The 23036-nt window shown below is 49.0% G+C and overlaps 2 protein-coding genes across 4 annotated transcripts in view; both read left to right on the top strand.

Annotated features, from left to right (window-relative positions):
• The first annotated feature begins 13885 nt into the window (after positions 1 to 13885).
• On the top strand, positions 13886 to 19874 carry LOC111549001 (DNA dC->dU-editing enzyme APOBEC-3C). The gene is made up of 4 exons (XM_023221966.2): positions 13886 to 14103; positions 15465 to 15621; positions 17296 to 17575; positions 17800 to 19874. Exons 1-4 carry the CDS (start codon positions 14087 to 14089, stop codon positions 17916 to 17918), a joined length of 573 nt encoding a protein of 190 aa, XP_023077734.1. The 5' UTR covers positions 13886 to 14086; the 3' UTR covers positions 17919 to 19874.
• Positions 19875 to 20798: 924 nt separating this feature from the next.
• Positions 20799 to 23036, top strand: part of LOC111548999 (DNA dC->dU-editing enzyme APOBEC-3F-like) — a 32932-nt gene continuing 30694 nt past the window's right edge. For 2 of the 3 annotated variants that reach the window (XM_026448476.2, XM_023221962.3), the window contains exons 1-2: positions 20799 to 21056; positions 22332 to 22509. In XM_026448476.2, the coding sequence (XP_026304261.1) occupies positions 21040 to 21056; positions 22332 to 22509 (195 nt within the window). In that variant the 5' untranslated portion in view covers positions 20799 to 21039. The remainder of the gene's footprint in view (positions 21057 to 22331; positions 22510 to 23036) is intronic. The other variant, XM_023221963.3, reaches the window with a different exon arrangement.

Below are 23036 nucleotides of genomic sequence, written 5' to 3' on the forward strand. Positions count from 1 at the left end.
CTGAGTGCTGACCACCCACCAGGCTCCATTCCTTATGCCTGAAGGGGAGCTGCTCACTGAACCCTTGCGCCCAGCTGTGCAGTGAGGAGCCATCATTTTCACCTTCTCTGTTCAGATGAGGAAACTGACTATTGCAGTTAGAGGTTGCAAAGCAGAGCTGGGGTTGATCCAGCCAGGTAGGTCTCTATCCAGGTGTTCAAACCTGGCTGAGACAATTGAAACAAGTCTTGAAATCGGTTACAAAGATTCTTTCATTCTTTTTTGTATTTTACCATTTACCTAACTTTACATGCAACTTCCTTAGTTCAGATACAATGTTTCATTAAAAAAAAAAAATCTGGGCTGGGCAGGGTGGCTCACACCTGTAATCCCAGCTCTTTGGGAGGCTGAGGCGGGCAGATCGCTTGAGGTCAGGGGTTTGAGACCAGCCTGGCCAACACAGTGAAACCCCGTCTCTACTGAAAATACAAAAATTGGCTGGGCATGGTGGCACATGCCTATAATCCCAGCTACTCAAGAGGCTGAGGCAGCAGAATGTCTTGAACCCGGGAAGCGGAGCTTGCAGTGAGCCGGGAAGCGGAGCTTGCAGTGAGCCAAGATCGTGCCACTGCACTCCAGCCTGGGAGACAGAGCGAGACTCATCTGAAAAAAAAAAAAAGTTAATTAAATTTTAAATATAGAATTTTTTGTTGTTTTGCTTTGTTTTCTTGAAATGGAGTCTTGCTCTGTTTCCCAGGCTGGAGTGTAATGGTACAATCTTGGCTCACTGCAACCTCCACTTTCTGAGTTCTAGCAAGGAGGCAGAGGTTATCGTGAGCTGAGATCGCACCACTACACTCCAGCCTGGGTGATAGAGCAAGACTCAGTTTCCAGAAAAAAAAAAAAAAAGAAAGAAACAAAGAAGGCATTAAATCTGAAGGCCTCAGAGCTGATGGCTTCCCAGAGCTGGGCAGGTCCATACTCCCTCAGCCTCAGGACCACGTGTTTTGAGTGACAAGGGGCCTCAGAAGCTACATGTGGGAGTCCTGAGACTTCCACTCTGTGCTGCTATCCTCACTGTCCCATCTGTCCTGTATCTTTTCTTAAAGCCAAGGAAATGCATACTGGGTGAAGACTATCATGTCTCTTTTGATAGTGAATCCAAACCACAAGCCAATACTACTTGTCAAACAGAAAGATGTTGCAACTATATCAATAGATTAAAGGAGAAAAGCCACATGACCATCTCAATGATAAAAAGTAGAAAGTATTTGCTATTAAAATAGCATCTTAGGGCCGGGCACTAATCCCAGAATTTTGCCTGTAATCCCAGCATTTTGGGAGGCTGAGGCAGGTGGATCACTTAAGGTCAGGAGTTCATGACCAGCCTGGCCAACATGGTGAAACTCCATCTCTATTAAAAATATAAAAGTTGGCCAGGTGTGAAGGTGAACACCTGTAATCCCAGCTACTCAGGAGGCTGTTGTTGATGGGCATTTGGCTTTGGTTGCGATGACCATGGCAGAGTGGAGGAGGACGAGAGGGGAGCGAGGGGGTTGGGGGCCACTGGGACCTCATTGTGGGCTGTGAGGCTTAAATGAGTTTGTTCATATTCATATTATAGCTACATATATTATAAAGAGCACCTGGCCCATAGTGAGCTATTTAGAATATCTGTTGTTATCTATCACCAGAAATCTGTCCCTGTAAATGGAACGTTAAAAATTATCTTGATGGTCGGGCACAGTGGATGATGCCAGTAATCCCAGCACTTTGGGAGGGGAGGCAGGTGAATCACCTAAGGTCAGGAGTTTGAGATCAGTCTGACTAACATGGTGAAACCCCATCTCTACTAAAAATATGGACATTAGCTGGGCATGGTGGGATGTGCCTGTAGTCCCAGCTACTCGGGAGGCTGAGGCAGGAGAACTGCTTGAACCCGGGAGGTGGAGGTTGCAGTGAACTGAGATTGCGCCACTGCACTCCAGCCTGGGTGACAGAGTGAGACTCCGTCTCAAAAAAAAAAAAAAAAAAGTCTTCTTGCAGGCAAGGTGCCGTGGCTCACGCATGTAATCCCAGCATTTTAGGAGGCTGAGGTGGGTGGATTGCTTAAGCCTAAGAGTTGAAGACCAGCCTGGGCAACATAGTGAAACCTTGTCTCTACAAAAAATACAAAAATTAGCTGGATGTGGAGGTATGCACCTGTAGTCCCAACCACTTGGGAGGCTGAGACAAGAGGATCACCTGAGCCTAGGGAGCTCAAGATTGCAGTGAGCTGTGATTGAGCCACTGTACTCCAGCCTGGGTGACAGGGCAAGACTGTACCTCAAAAAAAAAAAAAAAAAATTTAAAGTTGCATAAGACCCATACATGGAAAACTACAAAACTCTACTAAGAACTAAGAGAAAGTTTTTAAAAATACCTAAATCAATGGTGAGATATACCATGTTTTGGGATTGAAAAACTTAATATCAAGAGGTTAAATCAGCCGAGTGTGGTTGCTCATGCCTGTAATCTCAGCACTTTGGGAGGCTGAGGCAGACAGATCACTTGAGATCAAGAATTTGAGACCCTGGCCAACATGGTGAAACCCAGTCTCTACTGAAAATACAAAAAATTAGCCAGGCATGGTAGTGTGTGCCTGTAATCCTAGCTACTCGGGAGGCTGAGGCAGAAGAATTGCTTAAACCCGGGAGGTGGAGGTTGCAGTGAGCCGAGATCAAGCCACTGCACTTCAGCTTGGGTGACAGAGCGAGACTCCATCTCAAAAAAAAAAGTTAAGTCTACAGATTTGATGCAATCCTACTCAAATTCTCAGGGTTTGGGGGCAGCTCTTCTGCCCCCTTGTGGAAGCTCTGTAATGTGTGCACCAAGTCAGGATGCCCCTCCTTCCCGGTAGTCGGATTTCAGGGTGAGCCACGGAAAGACCACCCTGGCAAGTCTGCTGGGAGGAAGCAGGCTGTAGCCCTTTTCTGGCATGCTCACGTCTCCTTGGTGTGAAGCAGCACCTGGGCCTGCAGCTGCCAGGAGTGGTCCTAGATGGTCCCTGAGTGTCTCTGATCCTGAGCCAAGTGTGTGTCTTTAGCTCCTTGAGGAAGGGCCCCAGTAGGACATGATTAAAGTCAGAGGCAAGAACGATGACATGGGTTCTGTCTCTCCTCGTGGGCTCCACAGCTCAGACCTGTGGGTTCTAGCTGGTTCTTGCTCTCCCATACCTAGTGTCCCTCATCCCTTTGTGACGGCCCCTTGCACCACCCTGCCACAGACTTCAAGCTCCAGCATCAGAGGCGGCGAAGCCAACACTTCATGGGGGTTGCTTAACCAGCCTGCAACTGGGTAAGGTCAGATTCATATGTTTTAAATTCATAAACGAAATATATACATCTTAGTGGTTCTGTTTATTGGCTGAACCCCAACTAATACACCCCTAAAAAGCATTACTGTGGAAGGGTACAGTGGCTCATGCCTGTAATTCAAGCATTTTAAGAGGCAAAGTTAGAGCTGGGCACGGTGGCTCACACCTGTAATCCCAGCACTTTGGGAGGCTGAGGCAGGTGGATCACAAAGTCAGATTGAGACCATCCTGGCTAACACGGTGAAACCCATCTTTTACTAAAAAAAAAAAAAAACAAAAATTAAAAATTAGCCGGGGGGGGTGGGGGGGCGCCTGTAGTCCCAGCTACTCGGGAGGCTGAAGCAGGAGAATGGCGTGAACCCGAGAAGGGGAGCTTGCAGTGAGCCGAGATCACACCACTGCACTCCAGCCTGGGCAACAGAGCGAGACTTCATCTCAAAAAAAAAAAAAGAGGCAAAGTTAGGAGGATTGCTTGAGCCAGGGAGTTTGAGGTTGCAGTGAGCCATCACTGCACTCTAGACTGGGCAAGAGAACAAGATCCTGTCTCTAAAAAATTAAAACATTAAATTTAATTAATTAAAATTTAAAAAATGTTAAAAATGTTTAAAAAGCATTATTCTCTGCTGGGCTCGGTGGCTCACACCTGTAGTCCCAGCACTCTGGGAGGCTGAGGTGGGCATATCACTTGAGGTCAGGAGTTGGAGACCAGCCTGGCCAACATGGTGAAACCCCATCTCTACTAAAAATACAAAGATTAGCTGGGCATGGTGGCACACACCTGTAACCTCAGCTACTCAGGAGGCTGAGACAGGAGAATTGCTTGAGCCCCATGGTGGGAGGTTGCAGTGAGCCAAGATCGTGCCATTGCACCCCAGCCTGGGTGACAATACTGAAACTCTGTCTCAAAAAAAAAAAAAAAGAAAAAAGAAAAAAGCATTATTCTCCTACATCTCTCCAAAATTACTTAAAATATTTTAAGGGACAAATGGGTTTTGATTTCCAGTGAGTTCAGGGTAGGCTGTGCTGCTAGACACCATGGTGTCAGTATTTGAGCTAGATTCCTGTTCTTGCTGGAGTAACACGCTATTGCTCCTAAATCATTCACATGTTAAAGCCAAAATCATAGTGTGAATTAGGCACACTTAGAACTCATTGATCTTTTTTCCTTTTTTTCTTTGAGACGGAGTCTCGCTCTGTTGCCCAGGCTGAAGTGCAGTGGCACAATCTTGGCTCGCTGCAACCTCTGCCTCCTGGATTCAAGCAATTCACCTACCACAGCCTCTGGAGTAGTGCTCTAACAAATGAACTGAACCCAAAGAGTGGGTCATGGGAACCTTAACTTGAAACCTGTTGGTCAGACACTCCAGGGGTCTGGGCTTTCTACTGGTGTCTAAAGCAGGGGCAGTTTTGGGGACTGTGCCCTCAACCTGTGAGATCTGACACCATCTCAAGGTAGTGCTGGATGTGACTGAGAGGACACAGGCTGGTGTCTGCTGAAGAATGGATTGCTTATTTGTTGGTGGGAAGAAATCCCCCACATTTGGTCACAGAAGTCTTCTGTGTTGATTGTTGTTGTGTTGGTGCGAAAACAGAGGAAAAATAAGGCTTGAGTTTGTGTTTTTCTACACACTCAGTTTCCCACGCCCTCTTAATTCCCAGCCGTTGCTTGTTGCTTATTGCTGAGGTCTCCTGGCCAAAGCTGAACACCTCTTCACAAGACTTCGCCGTGAGCCTTTCTGTGGTGTGTCTGTCTGACCCTGACCCATCTGAAGCTTTCTTTAGGATGTTAGGTACATAATCTCTCTTTGACCATGGTTTTAACTCCCGGTCACCAATTCTAGGGCAGATGGAAAAGTCTTGATTGGCCTTCTAGCACACTTACATAAATAGTCCATAAAAGTAAAAATCACGCCGGGTGCGGTGGCTCACACCTGTAATCCCAGCTCTCAGGGAGGCCAGAGGCAGGAGGACAGCTTGAGCCCAGGAGTTGGAGACCTGCCTGGGCAATATAGCGAGACCCTGTTCTCCACAAAAAGGAAGGAAAAAAAAGACAGAAAAAAAAACCTGTAAAAGTAAGAATCACCAAAACTGACTCAAAATGAAAAAAAAATCACTCAATGAGGTCGATCATCAATGAGGACACTGAAAAGGTAACCAACCCTTACCTAACCTCAGGCCTTGATGGTTTTACTGGCAATTTATACCAAATTGTCGATGAACAAATCACTCCACATTACAGAAACTATTCCAGAGAAAAGAAAATGATGGGAAGCTTCCCAAATCATGACCCAGGATTATCACAACCCTGATGCTACAACTGGGCAAAAATAGAACACAATTTTTAAAAAAACTATAATTCATGAGTAACTTCAATCAAAGAGACATGGCAGCCCAGGATCTGAAGAGTCCCTGACTAAAAAGGCATTAAATCCAGCCAGGCGCGGTGACTCACACCTGTAATCCCAGCACTTTGGGAGACTGAGGTGGGTGGATCGCCTGAGGTCAGGAGTTCAAGACCAGCCTGGCCAATATGGTGAAACCCCCCTCTCTAGTAAAGACACAAAAATTGGCCAGGCATGGTGGTGCATGCCTGTAATCCCAGCACTTTGGGAGGCCAAGGTTAGCAAATCACCTGAGTTCGAGACCAGCCTGGTCAACACGGTGAAACCTCGTGTCTACTAAAGATACAAAAATTTAGCTGGGCGTGGTGGCATGTGCCTGTAATCCCAGCTACTAGGGAGGCTGTGGCAGGAGAATCGCTTAAACCGGGGAGGCGGAGGTTGCAGTGAGCCAAGATTGTGCCACTGCACTCCAGCCTGGGAGACAGGGCGAGACTCCATCTCAAAAAAAACAAAAACAAAAACAGAAAACAAAAATTAGCCAGGTGTGTTGGCAGGCATCTGTAATCCCAGCTACCGGGGAGGTTGAGGCAGGAGAATCACTTGAACCCAGCAGGCAGAGGTTGCAGTGAGCCGAGATCACGCCACTGCACTCCAGCTTGGGTGATAGAGCAAGACTCAGTCTCAAGAAAAAAAAAAAAAAAAGACACAAAATCTGAAGGCCCCAGAGCTGATGGCTTCCCAGAGCTGGGCAGGTCCACACTCCCTCAGCCTCAGGACCAAGTGTCCGTGTGTTTGAGTGACAAGGGGCCTCAGAAGCTACATGTGGGAGTCCTGAGACTTCCACTCTGTGCTGCTACACACATTGTCCCATCTGTCCTGTATCTTTTCTTAAAGCCAAGGAAATGCATACTGGGTGAAGACTATCATGTCTCTTTTGATAGTGAATCCAAACCACAAGCCAGTACTTCTTGTTAAACAGAATCATGTTACAACTATATCAGTTGATTAAAAATATAAAAATTGGCTGGGTGTGAAGGTGAACACCTGTAATCCCAGATACTTGGGAGGCTGAGGCAGGAGAATAGCTAGAAACCGGGGGACGTGGGGGGGTTGCAGTGAGCTGAGATCGCGCCACTGTACTCCAGCGTGGGCAACAGAGCAAGACTCCGTCTCAAAAAATAAAACAAAATAAAACAAAACAAAACAAAATAGTATCTTAGAAGATGCAAAGACAGCTTAGAAGCTATCTTAAGAACTTGAAGCGTGCTGCCATGCCAAGAAAGCATTCCCAGTTCAACAAAACTCTTAGCGAGCTTTCTTAATCTCATAAAAGGTTTCTAGATAAAAGGTTTGTCTACTACAAATAACAGAAAAATGGGCAAAGGATATGCATAGGCAATTTATAGAAGAAATGAAATAAGCAATAAAATAAGCAAAATTGAACAGCCTTATTAATACACAGGTAAACACTAGTGAGAATATCAACTGGGAATATCACTTTGGATAGTGTGGCAGATACTAAAGGCAGGCTCACCCAAATGAATGAAAATAAAATGTAATGCAAATAGTAACCAAAAGAGAGCAGCAGTGGCTATGCTGATATCAGATAAAATATATTTTAACCAGATGTAGTGGCTCACGCCTGTAATCCTAGCTACTCAGGAGGCAGAGTTGGGAGGACTGCTTGAGCCCAGGAGTTCAAGACCAGCCTGGGCAACATAGTGAGACCCTATCTCTTAAAAAAAAAAAATTGAGTTTAAATGAAGAAAGGTTATAAGACACGAATAAATACTTCTTTTTTTTTTTTTTTTTGACAGAGATTCACTCTTGTTGCCCAGGCTAGAGTACAATGCCGCGATCTTGGCTCACTGCAACCTCCACCTCCCAGGTGCAAGTGATTCTCCTGCCTCTGTCTCCCAAATAACGGGGATTACGGGCGTGCACCAGCACTCACAGCTAATTTTTTGTATTTTTAGTAGAGACAAGATTTCACCATATTGGCCAGGCTGGTCTCAAACTCCTGACCTCAAGTGATCCTCTCGCCTTGGCCTCCCAAAGTGCTTGGATTACAGCTGTGAGCCACTGTGCCCAGCTGGACATTATATATTAATAAAAGTTTTAAGGCATCAAGAAGTATAACATTTATACAAATTTACACACTAAGGCAGGGCACATTGGCTCATGCCTGTAATCCCAGCAATTTGGGAGGCCGAGGTGAGCTGATCACCTGAGGTCAGGAGTTCGAGACCAGCCTGATCAACATGATGAAACCCTGTCTCTATTAAAAATACAAAATTAGCTGGGCATGGTGGTGCATGCCTGTAATCCCAGCTGCTTGGAAGGCTGAGGCAGGAGAATTGCTTGAACCCAGGAGGTGGAGGTTGCAGTGAGCCAAGATCTCGCCATTGCACTCCAGCCTGGCCGACAGAGCCAGACTGTATCAAAAAAAAAAAAAAAAAAAAAGATTTACACACTTAATAACAGATCCTCAAAATATATGAGGCAAAAATCAACAGAATTGAGGTAGAATTAAAGTTCTACAGTAATTGGAGACTTCAGTGCTCTATGTTCAATAATGGACAGAACAACCAGATAGAAAAAAAGGAAGGAAATAGAGAACTCAATACAATAAGCCAACTAGATCTAACAGACATATACAGAACACTTCACCCAATAACAGCAGACAGCCAGTGTGGAAAACAGCATGGCGGTTCCTCAAAAAATTAAAAATAGAATGGCCAGATGATCCAGCAATTCCACTGCCAGGTGTACACTCAAAAACATTGAAAGCAGAGTCTCAAAGAGATATTTGTACACCCATGGAAGCAACCCAGGTTCTCATCAATACGTGAATGGACAGGCAAAATGTGGTCTACACATACAATGGAGTGTTATTCAGCCTAGAAAAGGAAGGAAGTTCTGACCCATGCTACAACATGGATGAACCTTGAGGATATTCTGCTGAGTAAAATAAGCCAGTCACATAAAGAGAAACACTGAATGATTCCACTTATATGACGCACTTAGAATATTCAGAATGGCCAGCCCAGTGCAGTGGCTCATGCCTGTAATCCCAGCACTTTGGGAGGCTCAGGTGAGCGGATCACCTGAGGTCAGGAGTTTTTTGTTTGTTTGTTTGTTTGTTTGTTTTGAGACAGGCTGCGTGGCCCAGCCTGGAGTGTAGTGGCGTGATCTCAGTTCACTGCAGCCTCCGCCTCCCGGGCTGAGGCAATTCTCCTGCCTCAGTCTCCCAAGTTGCTGGGATTACAGGGACCCGCTACCATGCCCGGCTAATTTATTTATTTGTTTATTTATTTAACTTTGAGACAGAGTCTTGCTCTGTCTCTTAGGCTGGAGTGAAATGGCGCAATCTCGGCTCACAGCAACCTCCACCTCCTGGGTTTAAGCAATTCTTCTGCCTCAGCCTCCTGAGTAGCTGATACTACAAGCGCCCACCACCACACCCAGCTAATTTTTGTTTTATTTTTTTGTATTTTTAGTAGAAACATGATTTCACCATGTTGGTCAGGATGGTCTCAATCTCCTGACCTCGTGATCTGCCCGCCTCGGCCTCCCGAAGTGCTGGGATTACAGGAGTGAGCCACCGCGACCAGCCAAGTAGTTTCTTTTCTTTTTTTTTTTTTTTTTGAGATGAAGTCTCGCCCTGTCGCCCAGGCTGGAGTGCAGTGGCGCGATCTCCACTCATTACAAGCTCCGCCACCTCCCGGGTTCATGCCATTCTGCCTCAGCCTCCCTAGAAGCTGGGACTACAGGTGCCCGCCACCACGCCCGGCTAATTTTTTTGTATTTTTGGTAGACACTGGGTTTCACCGTGTTCGCCAGGATGGTCTCGATCTCCTGACCTCATGATCCGCCGGCCTCGGCCTCCCCAAGTGCTGGGATTACAGGCGTGAGTCACTGTGCCCGGCCAGTAGTTTCTTATAAAACTAAACATGTACTTAACATACAGACCAGCAATTGCACTATTGGGCATTTATTCCAGAGAAATGAAAACTTGTGTTCACATTTTTGAAAAAACAACAAAAACCTGTGTTCATTGCAGCTTTGTTCACAATAGCCAAAAACAGCAACCAATCTAAACATCCAGTGGGCGAATGGTTCAACCTGCTGTGGTACATCCATGCCATGAATCGTGCCCTGCAATGGAAACAAACAACTATGGAAACCAGCAACGATTCAGATGAACCTCAAGGGTATTATGCTGAGTGAAAAACGTCAATCACGAATGATTCCATACACACATTCCATGTATAATCATATACTGATGATTCTATATAAACCAAAAGAAATCATATCAAAAGATCCCATATATATATATATTCTAGATATATATTCCATACAATCATATACTAAAGATCCCATATATATAACCTTATTTTTTATATTTATTTTTATTATTTTATTTTATGTTATTTTGAGATGGTGTTTCATTCTTGTTGCCCAGGTTTGAGTGCAATGGCATGATCTGGGCTCATGGCAACCTCTGTCTCCCAGGTTCAAGTAATTTTCCTGCCTCAGCCTCCCGAGTAGCTGGGATTACAGGCAAGCACCACCACACCTGGCTAATTTTATATTCTTTTTTTAGTAGAGACAGGGATTCTCCATGTTGGTCAGGATGGTCTCGAACTCCCAACCTTAGGATATCCCCCCACGTCAGCCTCCGAAAGTGCTGGGATTACAGGTGTGAGCCACTGCACCCGATCTATTTTTTTTTTTTTTTTTTTGAAATGGAGTCTTGCTCTGTCGCCTAGGTTGGAGTACAGTGGTGAGATCTCCACTCACTGCAGCATCCACTTCCCGGGTTCCAGTTATTTTCCTGCCTCAGCCTCCCAGGTAGCTGGGACTACAGGTGCATGCCACCATGCCTGGCTAATTTTTTTTTTTTTTTTTTTAGTGGGGACGGGGTTTCACCATGTTGGTCAGGCTGGTCTTGATCTCCTGACCTCAGGTGATCCACCCGCCTCGCCTTCCAAAGTGCTGGTATTACAGATATGAGCTACCACAATCAGCCATTTTTAACCTTCTTCAAATAAAATTACACAGGTGGAAAAAGTTTTTCTTTTCTTTTTTTTTTTTTTTTTTTGAGACAAGGTCTCACTCTGTCGCCCAGGCTGGTGTGCAGTGATGCAATCATGGCTCAAGTAATCCTCCCCCCTCAACCTCCCTAGTAGCTGGAATTACAGGTATGCACCACCACATCTGGCTAATTTGTTTTTGTTTTTGTAGAGACGGGGTTTCACCATGTTGGCCAGGCTGGTCTTGAACTTCTGATATCAAGTGATCCGCCCGCCTCGGCCTCCCACAGTGCAGGGGTTACTGGTATGAGCTACCACACCTCACCCGAAAACGTTTTCAAAATAATAACATGGGCTGGGTAAGTGGCTCACGCCTGCAGTTAGAGGCCTGGAGACCTTAAGTAAACCACTCAAGGTCACACAGTAAGGAAGGGGCGGGTCTCAGAGTTGCCTGGCTGCAAAGCTGATGTCCCTTCCCCACTGTGCGTTAACTGCTGCGTTACAGCTGGGTTTGAGGATGCCTCCCTGGTCTAGGGTTATTATTACATTTTCTTTTACGAAGTGTGTTTCTGATAAACGGAATTGATTATTTTCCACCGATGGTCCTTTGTCCATCTCTTTCTGATGGCAACAGAAAACTTCACCTTCAAGGGGTGCGCCTCTGCCCACTGCCTCACTGTCTGAAAAGTAAGGAGCGCCTCTGGCTGGCCGCCGCATCGTCTGGGAAGTGAGGAGCACCTCTGCCTGGCTGCCCCACTGTCTGAGAAGTGAGGAGCGCCTCTGCCCAGCTGCTCCACCGTCTGGGAAATGAGGAGCGCCTCTGCCCAGCCACCCCCATCGTCTGGAAAGTGAGGAGCGCCTCTGCCCCACTGTCTGGGAAGTGAGGAGCGCTTCTGCCTGGCTGCCCCACTGTCTGGGAAGTGAGGAGCGCCTCTGCCCAGCTGCCCCACCATCTGGGAAGTGAGGAGCGTCTCTACCCCGCTGCTCCACCATCTGGGAAGTGAGGAGCGCCTCTGGACAGCTGCAGAGCAACCCTCCAGCTGTGAAGTGGCAGCCCTGTGTGTGATCTTTCTACCCTCCCCAAGTTTCCATTTTCGACAGTAAAATGTACTTTTAAATTAGAATATTTATATTGGGGAAGAAGCAAGAAAGAGAGAGAGAGAGAAAAAAAAAAGAAAGGAAAGAAAGAGAGAGAGAAAGAAAGAAAGAAAAGAAAAAGAAAGAAAGAAAGGAAGAAAGAAAAAGAAAGAAGGAAGGAAGGAAGGAAGAAAGGAAGGAAGGAAAACGTCACCTTCCAAAAACAACTACTAGGAGCCTGCTTTGTGCAGAGGTAGGACAAGCTTCCATGCAGATAGGGGCGCTGCTGCACCCCCTCCCATCCACGCATCCTCCTCCCTATCTGCCTTCGGGTGGCAGCCAGAGGAGTTCAGAGCCTCTACAGAGAGCACAATTTCTCCAGCTGGACTGAAGGGGGCCTGCCCCTCCACACCTGTGGGTATTTCTCGAAAGGTGGAGATGAGAGACTGAGAAAGGAAGTAAGACACAGAGACAAAGTATAGAGGAAGAAAAGTGGGCCCAGGGTACTGGTGCTCAGCATACGGAGGACCGGCACCAGCACTGGTCTCTGAGTTCCCTTAGTATTCATTGATCACTGTCTCTACCATCTCGGTGAGGGGGACGTGGCAGGACTATAGGGTAATGGTGGGGAGGGGCTCAGCAGTCCCTGATGTAGGGTCTGGCCCTATGGGGCTTAGCAGGTATTCTCCCTGTGTGTGGAGACGAGTGATTGCAAGAAATAAAGACACAAAACAAAGAGATAAAGAGAAAACAGCTGGGCCCGGGGGACCACTACCACCAAGACGTGGAGACCGGTAGTGGCCCCAAACGGTTGGGCGCACTGTTATTTATTGCACACAAAACAAGGGGGCAGGGTAAGGAGGGTGAATCGTCCAAGTGATTGATAAGGTCAAGCAAGTAACGTCGTCATAGAACAGGGGACCCTTCCCTATAGGTAGTCAAAACAGAGAGGGAAGGCAGCATACGTCAGCGTTTTCTTCTATGCACTTATCACAAAGATCAAAGACTTCAAGGCTTTCGCTATTTCTTCTACCACTATCTTCTAAGAACTTCAAGGGGAACCAGGAGTACGTGAAGAACATGAAAGTGGACAAGGAGCATGACCATTAAAGCACAGCACTACAGGGAGGGGTTTAGGCCTCCGGATGACTGCGGGCAGGCCTGGATAAGATCCAGCCTCCCACAAGAAACTGGTGGAGCAGAGCGTTCCCTGACTCCTCCAAGAAAAGGGAGACTCCCTTTCCCGGCCTGCTAAGTAACAGGTGCTCTCTTGGCAGTGGCGTCACCGCTTGACCAAGGAGCCTTCAAGTGGCCCTTACGCAGGTGGGACAGAGGGCTCACCTCTTGTATTCTCGGTCACTTCTCACAACACCCCTTCAGCACTTGACCATATACCCAACAGTTATATAATAATATTGATATTACTCTTAATAAAGGAGCGCAATATTAAAGAGTAATAAAGAGTAATATTAAAAGCTAATGATTAATAATGTCTATACTAATGATTGATAGTGTCCATGATGATCTCTAGATCTAATTTGTATTATAACTATTCTTACTGTAAGTATATGCTTTACTATACTGAAACAGTTTGTGCCTTCAGTCTCTTGCCTCAGCACCTGGGTAATCCTCCGCCCACACCTCTGAGGGGCTGAGCTGAACCCCACCTTCTGGAAGCTGGGAGGTTGGAAGAGGGAAGGCATGCAATGGACCCAGCACACAGCTGGGACCTCGAGGCACACCTAAGCCTTCATGTGTGCTGTGCGGAGTCCACACTTCCTTCCCCACTGGAGTCTCAAAACCTCCCCTCACTCAACAGGGAGGTGCTGCTCAAAGTTCTGGGCACACATTAGGGCTGGGGAGGGGGCGGTGGAGAGGGGGCTCCAGCCTGTCCATCCACCAGGCAAGGGGGCACCTGCCCCTCTCTCAGCCTGGTCTGGAGCCGCCTCCCAGGCTCTGGCTGCAATGCCTTTCTCTTTCTCGTTCTCTTTGCAATTCCGTTGGGTCCTGCCCAAGACAGATAAAGACAGAGCAGCCTGTCTTTATCAGAGTTTCCTCTGCCAGTGGGAGGGACCAGAAGAAAACCAGAAAGAGGGCCAGAGTCAGAGAAACGTAAAGCACCCCAGGGCCTCCCACACCAGTGCCTGAGCAGGAATGGGGAGGGGCCATGACTCACAGGGCCCAGGGAGGTCACTTTAAAGAGGGCTGCCCAACTGCAAGGACTCTGTAAACAGGAAGAGAAGCCACAGCACTTCAGAAAAGAGTGGGACTGGACAAGCGTATCTAAGAGGCTGAACATGAATCCACACATCAGGTACCTCTGCCCGCTCTGTCTGCCAGGCCCCTCCTGCCCCTTCCTGCCTGGTGGTCCTGCTGGGTCTCAGCCCTGGCCTCCCCCTGCCCTAGCTCCACCTCTGGGCTCCCTCCCCTCTGTCTCCCCCGCCGCCCCCACTCCCAGCCAGGTCCTTGCCCTGCTGTGTGGTCGCCCCACTGCTGCTTCTGAATGGGCGACCTTCCCCACCTGCACCAGCCCAGGCCCCCTGCTGAGACTCTCCCCAGAAAGGCACCACCGGGCTGGTGCTCCCCGCCCTGGGAGGGTGCTCCCTCTGTGTGCTTCCCACCATTCCTGAGCTCAGGAACTGGGAGAATTGAACCAAAGGATGATTGGAGCAATCAGGCATTTTGTTCTCAGCACTTTGATGGAATTTCTGTAAGATTTACTTTGTTTCAATACAAAGTCTTAAGAGAGGGTGTCAGGGAGGGAATGGTCTCCATACCAGAAAATAAGTCATTTCTTCCAAAGATGCAGTGTGAGCAGAGGAGGATGCACATGACTGCAGACACAGGCTCCTCCTTCGTGAGCACCATTCCTCTTTTAAAATGACCCCTGTAACATGGAATGTAGAAAAAATATGATAATCAGGAGAAATGCTCTTATTTTACGCAAGGCACGGTGGCTTATGCCTGTAATCCTAGCACTTTGAGAGGCTGAGGCGGGTGGATCACTTGTGGTCAGGAGTTTGAGACCAGCCTGGCTAACATGGTGAAAGCCCGTCTCTACTGAAAATACAAAAAATTAGCCAGGGGTGGTGGCGGGCGTCTGTAATCCCAGCTACTTGGGTGGCTGAGGCAGGAAAATCCCTGAACCTGGGGGCTGGAGGTTGCAGTGAGCTGAGATTGTGCCACTGCACTCCAGCCTGGGGGACAGAGCGAGACGCCATCTTAAAAAAATAATAATAAATAAAGGTAGCCTTGGCCTGGGGAATTCGGTGTGATATCATCATTGGACAGGTGAAATGGGAGGAAGGAATTGAGCTGAAATGTTCAAGCAATTATTTCAGGGTGAAGGGTTTTATTGTCTGTTGCATTTTCCTAATGGGTTGGGAGATGTGTGGTAGAAAAACTGGGAGGTTGAGGGTGTCCCACTGGTAGCCCCAGAGCTGGGGTTCCAGCTGGGAGAGGTCACTGCAGCCCTGCTGGCCCTACCAGCATCGCCTCCTCTTTCTCTGTCCCAGTCTTCCTGCCTGGGAAAGCAGCAGACATTCTCAGGGCTGTGGAGGGATGGGGGAGGCCCAGAGCCCAGGGCGGTCCAGGGAGTGGTGTTCAGTGGACATCAGCCCCCAGGACTCCGGAGGGGGGGGTCTCTGCATTGGGGTTTCTCTCTTGTGCCCTCAGAAACCCGATGGAGGCAATGTATCCAGGCACATTCTACTTCCAATTTAAAAACCTATGGGAAGCTGACAATCGGAATGAAACCTGGCTGTGCTTCGCCGTGGAAGTTATAAAGCACCACTCAACTGTCTCCTGGAAGACGGGCATCTTCCGAAACCAGGTAGCACCAAAGTCCTAGTTACACCCCAAATAGGAGCTAAGCAGCTGGGAATGCAGAAAACACAATAAGTGGCGTGCCCGGCGTGGGCTCTCCTGTGTGTACTTCCCTGCCACATGTCTTTTTTCCTTTTCTTTTTTCTTTCTTTCTTTATTTTTTTTGTCACCCAGACTGGAATGCAGTGGCACGATCTCAGCTCACAGCAACCTCTGCTTCCCGGGTTCAAGCGATTCTCCTGCCTCAGTCTCCCGAGTAGCTGGGATTACAGGTGCCTGCCACCACACCCAGATAATTTTTTTGTATTTTTAGTACAAATGGGATTTCACCATGTTGGCCAGGCTGGTTTCGAACTCCTGACCTCAAGTGATCCACCAGCCTTGGCCTCCCAAAGTGCTAGGATTACAGGCGTGAGCCACCATGTCTGGCCTCCTTCCCACATTTTTTAAGTCCGTGGCCCAGATCTTCCTCCCTGACTCTCCTGTGATCAGATCGTGGAGGGGTTTTGCTTCTTCCTGAACGGCCTTGTGTAGTGCCCAGCACCCTCACTCTTGACTTTGTTCCCCAAAATCTTATCATGGAGCTGTGCATCCGGCAGTCCTCGGGAAACAGCAGCTGTGGGAAGCAAGGGGTGTGGTGTCCAGCTCTGTGTCTGGGCCAATCACTGCTGGGCTTGTGGGGCCGCCCCTGCCACTGCCCTGATTCCTCAGCAGAAGGCAGGCAGGGAACAAGGCAGACCCCAGAGGGCCAGGCATAGCAGGGGCTGTGGATGCCTGGTGAATGGATACCTGGGAGAAAAGATGGCAGAATTCACACATGAGTCTATGAGACAGGGAAAGACTCAATAAAATAAAGAAGGAAGGGGCTGGGCACGGTGCAGTGGCTCATGCCTGTAATCCCAGCACTTTGGGAGGCCGAGGCAGGCAGATCATGAGGTCAAGGGTTCGAGACCAGCCTGGCTAACATCATGAAACCCCATCTCTACTAAAAATACAAAGATTAGCCAGGTGTAGGGGTGCATGCCTGTAGTCCCAGCTACTCGGGAGGCTGAGGCAGGAGAATCGCTTGAACCTGGGAGGCAGAGGTTGCAGTGAGCCAAGATTGTGCCACTGCACTCCAGTCTGGGTGACAGAGCAAGACTCCATCTCAGAAAAAAAATAAAAATAAAAGAATAAAGAAGGAAGGAGAAGGATAGAACAAGGGAAACTCAATGAATAAAACACGCTGGGGCCTACTATGTACCCAGAAAAATGTAAAGTAAAGAAAAAAAAATAAGGCCATGCATGTGGTTTACCCTCATAGTCCCAGAGCTTTGGGAGGCTGAGGCAGGAGGATCGCTTGAGCCCAAGAGTTTGAGATGAGCCTGGGAAACATGGTGAAACCCCAGCTCTACAAAAATTACAAAAATTTAGGCAGGTGTGGCGGCACACACTTGCAGCCCCAGTTAATTGGGAGGCTGAGGTGGGAAGATTCCTTGTGCCTGGGAGGTCAAGACTGCAGTCAGCCCAGATTGCACCACTGCACTCCAGCCTAGGCAACAGAGAGAGACCCTGCCTCAAAAATAAATAAATAAGGAAACGCCCCGGGGCTCTGGCCCACCTTCTGCTCCCATTGCCCCACCCCTGCACTTCTCCTGCTCCTGGTCTAAGCTCTCCTGCTCTCCTCTTCCTCCTTCCCCAGGTCGATCTTCAGACCCGTTGTCATGCAGAAAGGTGCTTCCTCTCTTGGTTCTGCGAGGACATACTGTCTCCTAACACAAACTACCAGGTCACCTGGTACACATCTTGGAGCCCTTGCCCAGAGTGTGCAAGGGAGGTGGCCAAGTTCCTGGCCAGGCACAGCAACGTGGTGCTCACCATCTATACCGCCCGCCTCTACTACTCCCAGTATCCGAATTACCAGGAGGGGCTCCGCCGCCTGAATGGCGAAGGGGTCCCTGTGGAGATTATGGACTACGAAGGTGAGATGTGGGGAGGCTGAGGTAAGCGGGTTCGGGAGGGACAGCATGAGGGGCAGGTGGGTCTCCAACGCCGTGGGGCGGGGCAGTGTCCCCTGGGAGTCTGTGGGGATGGAGCTGGTGCCCACTGCAACTGGCAGCCAGGAAACCTGGCCTGGGAGGGGAGGGACCAGGGCCTGGAGAGAGGCCTGCTGGGTCCTCACTGCTTTCTCTTCGTTTTTTCTCAGATTTTAAATATTGTTGGGAAAACTTTGTGTACAATGATGGTAAGCCATTCAAGCCTTGGAAGGGACTAAAAACCAACTTTCGATCTCTGACAAGATGCCTACGGGAGATTCTTCAGTGAGGGGTCTCCCCGGGCCTCATGGTCTGTCTCCTCTAGCCTCCTGCTCATGCTGCGGGGGCCTCCCCTCCACCCTGGACCAGCTCTGTTTCTGCCTGGTCATCCTGAGCCCCTCCTGACCTCAAGGCCATTCCACAGTGCTCCCCTGCCTCACCGCTTCCTCCCCGCTCTCCCAGGCTCTTCCTGCAGAGGCCCCTTTCTGCCTCCATGGCTACCCATCCACCCGCTCAGAACCCATTCCTCCAGCCTGCGTGCTCCTAACCTAGCTCTTCCCATCTCCCCAGCATAACCAAATCTTACTAAACTCAACCTAGGCTGGACATGGTGACTCATGCCTGTAATCCCTCAGCACTTTGGGAGGCAAAGGTGGGAGAATCGCTTGAGCCCAGGAGTTCGAGACCAGCCTGGGCCACATGACAAAGCCCCATCTCTACCAAAAAAAAAAAAAAGTTAGATGTGATGGCATGCACCTGTAGTTTAAGCTACTTGGAAGGCTGAAGTGGGAGGATTACTTGAGCCCTGGAGGTGGAGGTTGGAGTGAACAGAGATCGCACCACTGAACTCCGGTCTGGGCAGTAAATCGAGACCCTGCCTGAAAATTAATCAATAAATAAACTCAACCTAAATGGGTGTGAATACATGTAAATTGAATACCAGAAGTTTTGATACACATCCTTTGTAAATTTCATCCTACGAATTGGGTCATTCATGTCCTACCCAGCTAAAACAGGGGCCAGGAGCCAGGGAGGAAAAGCAGTCAGGCCACACACCATTGCTCCCAAAATGGACTTCTCTGCAAGCCTGACTCCTGAAACTGTGCGTTGTACCCTGAAACCAGCTTTATCCACAGCTTCTGCGATAAATGGCTGTAAGTCTTGGACTCCTTGCTCCAAAAGCAGCGACTCAGCAATGGAACCTCCCAGCTCCCAACCCTTCCTGGTGCCCGTGAGCTTTCCCAAAGGGCAGGAGAACATTTGTCCTTCTATAATTGCCTTCTCTCTGTTCTCCCGACACGGTGAACACCATCCGGACTGCGTGTATGTCCCAAATTACAATTCTTTCTTTGCTAATGAAATACGAAATTTAGAGGCTCTTCTCCACACTTTAAATTTGACTTGACATTTTCAAAGCAGATGTAAGTTATTAGAGAATGAGACTCTATAAAAATGACCCTTCATGCTCTGGCCTCCATAGAAGATGCCCCGGGCCAGGTGCCCACATGGCAGGCATTTATTTTCTCGCAGATCTGGAGGCTGCAGGTCCAAGTTCGAGGATTGGGTGGAGTTGTTTTCTCCGAGGTCAATTCTCCTGGCTGACAGGGAGTCTCTTCCAGCCGTGTCCTCTGTGGCCTTTCCTCTATGCACCTGCACCTCTGGGGTCTCTCTGCCTCCAAACATCAAATATCAACCTTTTTTTTTTTGAGACAGAGTTTTGCTCTTGTTGTCCAGGCTGGAGTGCAATGGCACGATCTCGGCTCACTGCAACCTCTGCCTCCCGAGTTCAAGTGATTCTTCTGCTTCAGCCTCCCAAGTACCTGGGACTAAAGGCATGCATCACCACATCCGATTAATTTTGTAGTTTTAGTAGAGAAGGGATCTCACTACATTGGCCATGCTGGTCTCGAACTCCTGACCTCAAGTGATCTGCCTGTCTCGGCCTCCCCAAGTGCTGGGATTACAGGTGTGAGCCACTGTGCCCACCTGGGATCATATGTTACATGCATATTTGTTCGATAAGCCTGGACTGCAACCACCTACATGAATATTCATAGCTCCTCCTGTAGCCTGTTGAATATGTATGTTTAGCCAATCTCTTCAGCATAAAGCTCCTGCCCCAACCCCTCCTGCTTCTAAATGTCTGTATCTGGTGTTTCCCAGAGGCTGCTTTTCCCAGGCTGTGGGATGGCCACCTTGCAGGCTGTCACCCTTATCAAGAAATAAAGTGTTCTTTGCAAATGTATACCTTGTGTAATTTTTAGGTCACTGCACCATGGGAGCACGCTATTAGGGGAAGGGAGCTGTGAGACCCACAGGGAGGCTCCAGACAGGCTGGCCAGGGACACCAGCCGCTGCCCTTCCATGACTTGGGGACAAGAGAGGGCAAAAGTTCATCCCACCAGGGAGCAACTCTGGGCAGGAGATGGGAAAGGAGGAGAAGCAGGAATGAAAGAACTCAGTTTGGGGGCACGCTTGACATCCTGGTGTGACATCTGAGGCCCACACCCACCTGCTGTCCCCCACTCCCATGGTGGCCTCCTAGTGTGAAGGCCTGGGGGCAGGCAGATGCCATGCCCTTCACTCTCCCTCCCTGTCCCCATGGCTCCTGGGAGGGGGGCGTCTCTGGGTTGATCCCTGAGAGCAGGATCTGGGAGTCCCTGCAGAGGCATCAGCCTGTCTGCCTTGATGGTAGAGAGGAGGCTGCAGCTGGGCGGGACCACCAGGGGAGGGGCGTCTGCTCTGCTGGCTCAGCCTGGTGTGGACCCACCTGCAGGCCTCTGGCTGCAATGACTTTCTCTTTCACTTTGCAATTGCCTTGGGTCCTGCCTCAAGGAGCAGCCTGTCTTTGTCACAGGTTCCTCTACACAGGGGAGGGCCCCAGAGAAAACCAGAAAGAGGGTGAAAGACTGAGTAAGATAAAGCATCCCATGTCCTCCCACACCAGCACCAGAACAGGAAGGGGGAGGGGCCAAGACTCACAAGGCCCTGGGAGGTCGCTTTTTTTTTTTTTGAGACAAGAGTCTCGCTCTCTCACCGAGGCTGGAGTACAGTGGCATGATCTTGACTCACTGCAACCTCCACCTCCCGGGTTCAAGTGATTCTCCTGCCTCAGCCTCCCGAGTAGCTGGGATTACAGGTGCCCACCACCACACCCGGCTAATTTTTGTATTGTTAGTAGAGACGGGGTTTCTCCATTTTGATCAGGCTGATCTGGAACTCCTGACCTCGTGATCCGCCTGCCTCAGCCTCCCAAAGTGCTGGGATTACAGGCGTGAGCCACCGTGCCCGGTTGGGAGGTCATTTTAAGGAGGGCTGCCCAACTGCAAGGGAGCTATAAGCAGGAAGTGAAACCACAGCGCTTCAAAAAAAAGAGCGGGACTGGGACAAGCGTATCTAAGAGGCTGAACATGAATCCACGGAAAAGGTACCGCTGCCCACTCAGTCCGCAGGGTCCCTCTGGCCCCTTCCTGTCTGGTGGTCCTGCTGGGCCTCAGCCCTGGCCTCCCTCTGCCCCAGCCCCAGCCCTGGACTTCCTTCCCTCTGGCTTCCCTGCCATCCCCACTCCCAGCCAGGCCCCTTGCCCTGCTGTGTGGTCGCCCCACTGCTGCTTCTGAATGGGCGACCTTCCCCACCTGCCATAGCCCAGGGCCCCTGCTGAGACTCTCCACTGAAAGTCATGGCCAGGCTGGTGCTCCCCGCCCTGAGAGGGTGCTCCCTCTGTGCGCTTCCCACCATTCCTGAGCTCAGGAACTGGGAGAATTTAACCAAAGGATGATTGGGGCAATCAGGCACTTTGTTTACAGCACTTTGTTGGACTTTTTGTAAGATTTACTTTGTTTAAATACAAAGTCTTAGGAGAGGGTGTGGGGAGGGAATGATCTCTGAAGCACAGGATAAATCATATCGTCCAAGGATGTCTCCACAGTCAGCAGATGGCCCCAGATAGGTTCCACTCCAAGGTCACTCTTCATCTTTTAGAACATGACCAGTAACATGGAATGTGAGAAAGAACGCAATGATCAGGAGAAATGTTCTTATGTTAAAATTTAGTGAAAAGAGAGCCCAGTCCCCAACAGCTTTCTCCTGCAGGGCCCTGTGATGCAGAGGCTGGACAGGACAGGCCTGGAAAGGGGCCCCAGCTCCATCTGTCCCCAGCTCTGTGGCCTGGGCAGGTTACCCCGCCTTTCTGTGCCTCTGGCCCCTCCTCTGTAAGATGGGAATGGCCCCTGCAGGCCTAGGGCAGCCTCACATGAGCTCATACCCCTCACAGCACTTAGAAGAGTGGCCTGGGCTTCAGAAATCGGTTCTACCGTGATTTTAAAATAATGTTAACATGCAAAGTGAAGCATCAGGAAGGTATTGAGCTGAAAGGTTAAAAGCCATTTTTTAAGGGTAAAGAGTTTTATTATCTTTTGCATTTTCTTAATGGGTTGGGGAGTGGGTTGGCAGAAACACTGAGAGGGTGGGGAATGTACCTCTGGAAAGGTCAGAGTTGGGCCCGAGCTGGGAGAGATCGCCCTGGCTCTGGCGCCCCTGCCGGCATCCCCTCCTCTTCCTCTCCCCTCAGTCTTCCTGCCTGGGAAGACAGCAGAAATTCTCAGGGCTGTGGAGGGGTCGGGGAGGCTCAGGGCCATCCCAGGAGCTGTGTTCAGTGGACATGAGCCCCAAAGACTCCAGGGAGGGCTCTCTGCATGGGCAGGTTTCTCTCCTGTGCCTTCAGAAATCCGATGAAGCGGATGTATCAAAGCACATTCTACAACAACTTTGAAAATGAACCCATCCTCTATGGTCGGAGGTACACCTGGCTGTGCTACGAAGTGAAAATAATGAAGGACCACTCAAAGCTCCCTTGGTACACAGGGGTCTTTCGAGGCCAGGTACGACCCAAACTTCAATCGAATCATAGGTACGAACTAAGCAGCTGGGAATGCAGAAAACATGTTAAGTAAAATGCCCAGTGGAGGGCTCTCAATTGTGTATTTTTTCCCACATTTATTTTTTTTTCTTTTTCATTTATTTATTTATTTATTCATTTATTCATTTTGAGACAGAGTCTCCATCTGTCACCCAGGCTGGAGTGCAGTGGTGCGATCTCGGCTTACTGCAACCTCCATCTCCTGGGTTCAAGCGATTCTCCTGCCTCAGCGTCCTGAGTAGCTGAGACTACAGGCACCCGCCACCAAGCCAGGCTAATTTTTCTATTTTCAGTAGAGATGGGTTTTCACCATGTTGAGCAGGCTGGTCTTGAACTCCTGATCTCAGGTGATTCACCTGCCTTGGCCTCCCAAAGTTCTGGGATTACAGGTGTGAGCCATTGTGCCTGGCCACATCCCACATTTCTTTTTTTCTTTCATTTCTTTCTTTTCTTTTCTTTCTTTTCTTTCTTTTTTTTTTTTTTTTTTTT

Source organism: Piliocolobus tephrosceles, chromosome 19, assembly GCF_002776525.5.
Source record: "Piliocolobus tephrosceles isolate RC106 chromosome 19, ASM277652v3, whole genome shotgun sequence".
Lineage (NCBI taxonomy): Eukaryota > Metazoa > Chordata > Mammalia > Primates > Cercopithecidae > Piliocolobus > Piliocolobus tephrosceles.